This window comes from Glycine max, chromosome 19 (genome assembly GCF_000004515.6).
Source record: "Glycine max cultivar Williams 82 chromosome 19, Glycine_max_v4.0, whole genome shotgun sequence".
Classification (NCBI taxonomy): domain Eukaryota; kingdom Viridiplantae; phylum Streptophyta; class Magnoliopsida; order Fabales; family Fabaceae; genus Glycine; species Glycine max.
In genome coordinates, this window is record NC_038255.2 from 37,439,648 (window position 1) to 37,443,868 (window position 4,221).

At 41.6% G+C, this 4,221-nt stretch overlaps 1 protein-coding gene across 1 annotated transcript; it reads right to left on the bottom strand.

The window, feature by feature from the left end:
- Positions 1-851: 851 nt before the first annotated feature.
- Positions 852-3,045, bottom strand: LOC100782232 (protein VAPYRIN). The gene has a single exon (XM_003553293.4). The coding sequence runs from the start codon at positions 2,578-2,580 to the stop codon at positions 997-999; it is 1,584 nt and encodes a 527-aa protein (XP_003553341.1). The 5' UTR covers positions 2,581-3,045; the 3' UTR covers positions 852-996.
- Positions 3,046-4,221: the final 1,176 nt, after the last annotated feature.

The following is a 4,221-nucleotide window of genomic DNA, read 5'->3' on the forward strand; positions in this document are numbered from 1 at the left end:
GTATCTAAACAATATTTTCTTAAAAAATCAACTTTTTGATATTTGTTATTCAAACAAAAATCATGTTATCTTATAATTAATTTTGACCATAATCAATTCTCTAACATCAATTTCATTCAAAATGAATTTTATCACCATCAATCAAAACATGTACTATTTACTTTTTCTCGTGTATGCGAGGAGTCTCAAGGCCACTTGTTCTTATCATGCCGCAAGATATACAGTATATGGATGAAATGTTACAATTTGTTTGGTCTATGTACTGTTTTGCCCATGTCAGTGAAGGAAGCTCTTAGGCAACATTCGTTTGATTTCGCTTGGAAGGAAAAGTAAGCCTTGGTGGCCTATCTGGTGGTGTGCGCTGGTTAATTTGGTTTATATGGCATCAAAGGAATGCTATTCTTTTTCAACATAAACATTTTGATACAGAGGAGATTTTCCATAAAGTTTGGTTCTTCGTTTGGACTTGGATAAAGGCGGATGAAGGTGACAATGTTGTGTTTTCCGAGTTGAATAAGTTGAATTGAAATCCCAAATGCCTTAATGTTGTATTGGATGCAGTAATGGCAAGGGGGTGATGAGATACGTGATAAAAGTGATCCACCGTATAAAAACAATCCAAAGTGAGGGAATCTGCTCCCAAAATCATTCTTCAGCACTCTATGGAAGATATAGATTCTTCAATTTATATGTTACTACATTGTTGGACACATTCTTCAATCCGCTCCCAGTTAGTCCAAAGTTTTCTTGGATTCCACATTGTTTGACACGAAAAGAGTTCCATTATTCTTATTTCTTACGAGCTACAAGATCTCGTGTCACCACTGTCATATTTACCCCCATAGATCGCATTGAATAATAATGTTCATATACTCAGTAGAAGATTATTACAATAATAATAACAAGTAGTGAAAACTGAAAATTAAGCAAAAGTAACATGTTTGATAAAATCTACAAATTATCCCCCACCAAACCAGAGCAAATTTGAGCACCTAGCTAGAGGACAGGCAAAGGCATTGACCGGTCAAAGCTCCCCCGAATCTCCCTCTCCCTTCTTCTTCTTCCAAGCTTGTTTTTCTTTTCCTTCTTCATCTCCCCAAGCACAGATTGTTGTTCTCCTTCCGCCACGTGTCCCGCAGCAGCACCAAGCAGCCTCGCAATCCCACCATACCCCAACGCCTCCGCGATCTGCAAAGCCGTCACACCCTTATTCGTCCTGGCCTCCACATCCACACCCCTCTTCACCAGCACCTCCGCCACGTCAGCATGCCCCGCCTCCACCGCGCAATGCAGCGCCGTATACCCATCCTCATCCCTCGCCTCCACATCAATCCCTCTCTCCAGCAACGCCCTCACCGCCTCCACGCGCCCCTTAAAACACGCCCTGTGCAACGCCGTCCACCCGTGCTGGTCCCTCCCGTCCACCACCGCTCCCCCCTCTATCAGCCTCTGGATGCTCCTCACCTCCCCCTTCCTCGCCGCCACGCACAACCCATCCCCCAGCCGCAGCGCGTCGAACACGCGCGCGTGCCCCTTCTCCGCCGCAACATCATACGCAGTCTTACCGTTAAAGTTCCTCACGTCCTTGTTAGCACCCTTGTTCAACAACAGCTTCACCATGCTCTCGTCTCCCACCCCTGCCGCCACGTGCAGACACGTGTCTCCGTCTCGTGAATCTCTAATATCAGTTCTCGCGTTGTTCGCTAGTAACAGCCTCGCGCAGTCTCTTGAACCTTCTCTAACCGCAAGGTGCAACGCGGTGTAACCGTCTTTAGTCAACGAGTCAACGCTAGCCCCTTTCAGCAACAGTAACCGTAAAACCTCCCTGCGTCCTTCTCTTGCTGATAAATGAATCGCTCCTAAAGATGAAGATTCCGTTCTCTCTGTGTTTGCCTTGTGAGCTAAGAGAAGCTCAACGATTAGTTCTTCTCCGGAGGCACACGCTGATTCCAGCGGAGTCTCGCCGGTGCGGTTTTTTGATTCCACGTCGGCGTTGAACTCCAGGAGGAGCTGCACTATGTCGGGTCTGCTTTTGGAGATCGCCACGTGGAGGAGCGTGTCTCCGTTTTGGTCAACGGAGTCAACGGCTTTCCACGTGTGTTCACTGTGTTCCAGCACTTCTCTGATTTCGTCGATGGACCCGTTGTGGACTAACTGGGCAAGGATCAACGAGCCCACGAAGATGATCTTGATGCCGCTGTCGATGAACACTTGTTTCTTCTTCGCGGTGAACCAATCAGAGGGTACAGATTCGAACATGGAGGAGGGTTCTTTCACGGTGGCACCGGGAACAACGACGCTGTGGAGGAGGAAAGAGTCTTCGGAGTGTGGAAAAGAGTGTGGGAGGGTGGAGCCCAGTGGAAGATTGTAGAGGATTTCTATGGTTACTGTGGATAAGGGAGATATGATACCAGATTGTGGCTTCAACGTGTAACGCGTTTTGATCAACGATTGAAGCCTGAAAGCCACGGGCATGGTGTACATCACGTTGCGTAGGGTTATTTGGCCGTGGCATTTTTGGCCTGGCTCGATTCTTATAGGGACCGTGTTTGTTGGGTCTACTTTTATCAGCCTGTCCATGCTATAGTTGAGTTATTACTATGTACCGTTGGAAATGACACTGGAGATCACAAACAATTGCTTTTCGAGACGTGTTTTGAAACTATCTCATGCAACTTCATTAGGATACAACAGAATGAAACTTCTCAAACGTGCTGAGGCTGCAGAATTGGAAGCCAGAAACTCGGAACCCAGGAATAGAGAAAGAAAATAAAAAGGAGAAGAGGGGGAGTGTTTTTGGTGTGTGTAAAACAGTCTTGTTTCTCAATTCTGAGTTTAGGGTTTTGAAGAGAAAGGGAAAGCCATGAAAGGATATGTGGCTGAATGGCTGTGTGCTTTTAAATTTTAAGGAAAGGGGTAATATGAGAGAAACTTGGAAAGGGTGTGTGTGTATGTGTGAGGGGCCGGCTTAGTTTATTAACAAAGCGCCAAGTGGTGCTGTAAAAAACAATGGTGACTTGTTCTATTCGGCGTCTCTACTGAAAACCTAAGTAAAGCACAGTTGTGTAGGTTAAAATGATGATAACCAATATCTGTTTTCTTTCTGCATGTCACTATCGTTGTAAAGGCCAATTTGTTGTTTAATGAGGACTTTTGGCGTTAATTAGGAATCGTGACGTTTGGTTATAGTATTATATGGATGCTTGTTGCCACAAGAATCAGTATAAAATTCTAATGCTGCTAAGATGCTTTTTTATTTTATTTTCTCTCCTTGTTGTCTATGTAATTATGTATTATGATTTATGAGAAAGTGACGTTTTAAAAACCGATTGTTTATGACAGGTAATGAGCTATCAGATATTATTTTATCTGTTACTTCGTTATTAGGTTTGGTCGTTTTGGAAAACATTCTGGGCTGATCAACAAGAAATGTAAATTTTATAGATTAAATCTGAGTGATCAAGGTAGGGGATTGGCCGCATATTCATTTACTTGGGTAAGGCGACATCATTTAAGGAGATATAAGATTAGTCTAAAAGTTTAAATTTTTGGTGATAAAAATTAACCATATTAATAGTTAGCATTTGCCCATTATAAAAAAAAGGTGACATCATTTAAGTTTTAACTATTAATTACTGTAGTGTTGCTTTCTTCTTAGGTTACCGGTTGGTTTTTGCCTTTTAATGTGATGGCTGAGCAGCCTAGAATCTGATTCCTTGTTGCTATTTGTAATCATATCCTCGCTAGCTAATTGGAATTAATTTTAAAATTTGGGTAGGTGAATAAATATTCACCCCTAAAGGTGTGTTAAGAGATCAATTTTGACATTCTGCAAATTAATTATAATACATAAAGATCAATCTCGTAAGGCAATATTAACTTCAGTATATTTCTTTTGACGTACTGTTTTGTACAGGCATGAATAGACACTTTGAGCAGTATATTATCCTACAAAATAATGTTTTTCCCCTCATTTTCTTTGAATGGTTAAGATCATTACATAATTTTTCATGTGTTTTTCAAATGTTTACGTTGATGACTCAATTTTTAACAACTTATAATTATAATGCGTGCAACAGGCAATTTAGCAAACTATATAATATGTTTTCTCAATCTCCATGGCATGTTGAAAAGTCACATTGTCTTAATAGATTATCTATTGTCTTTCCTAAAACTTTTTTGAGTTTGTATTATTGGTTGATATGATATAAAAGGTTCTCT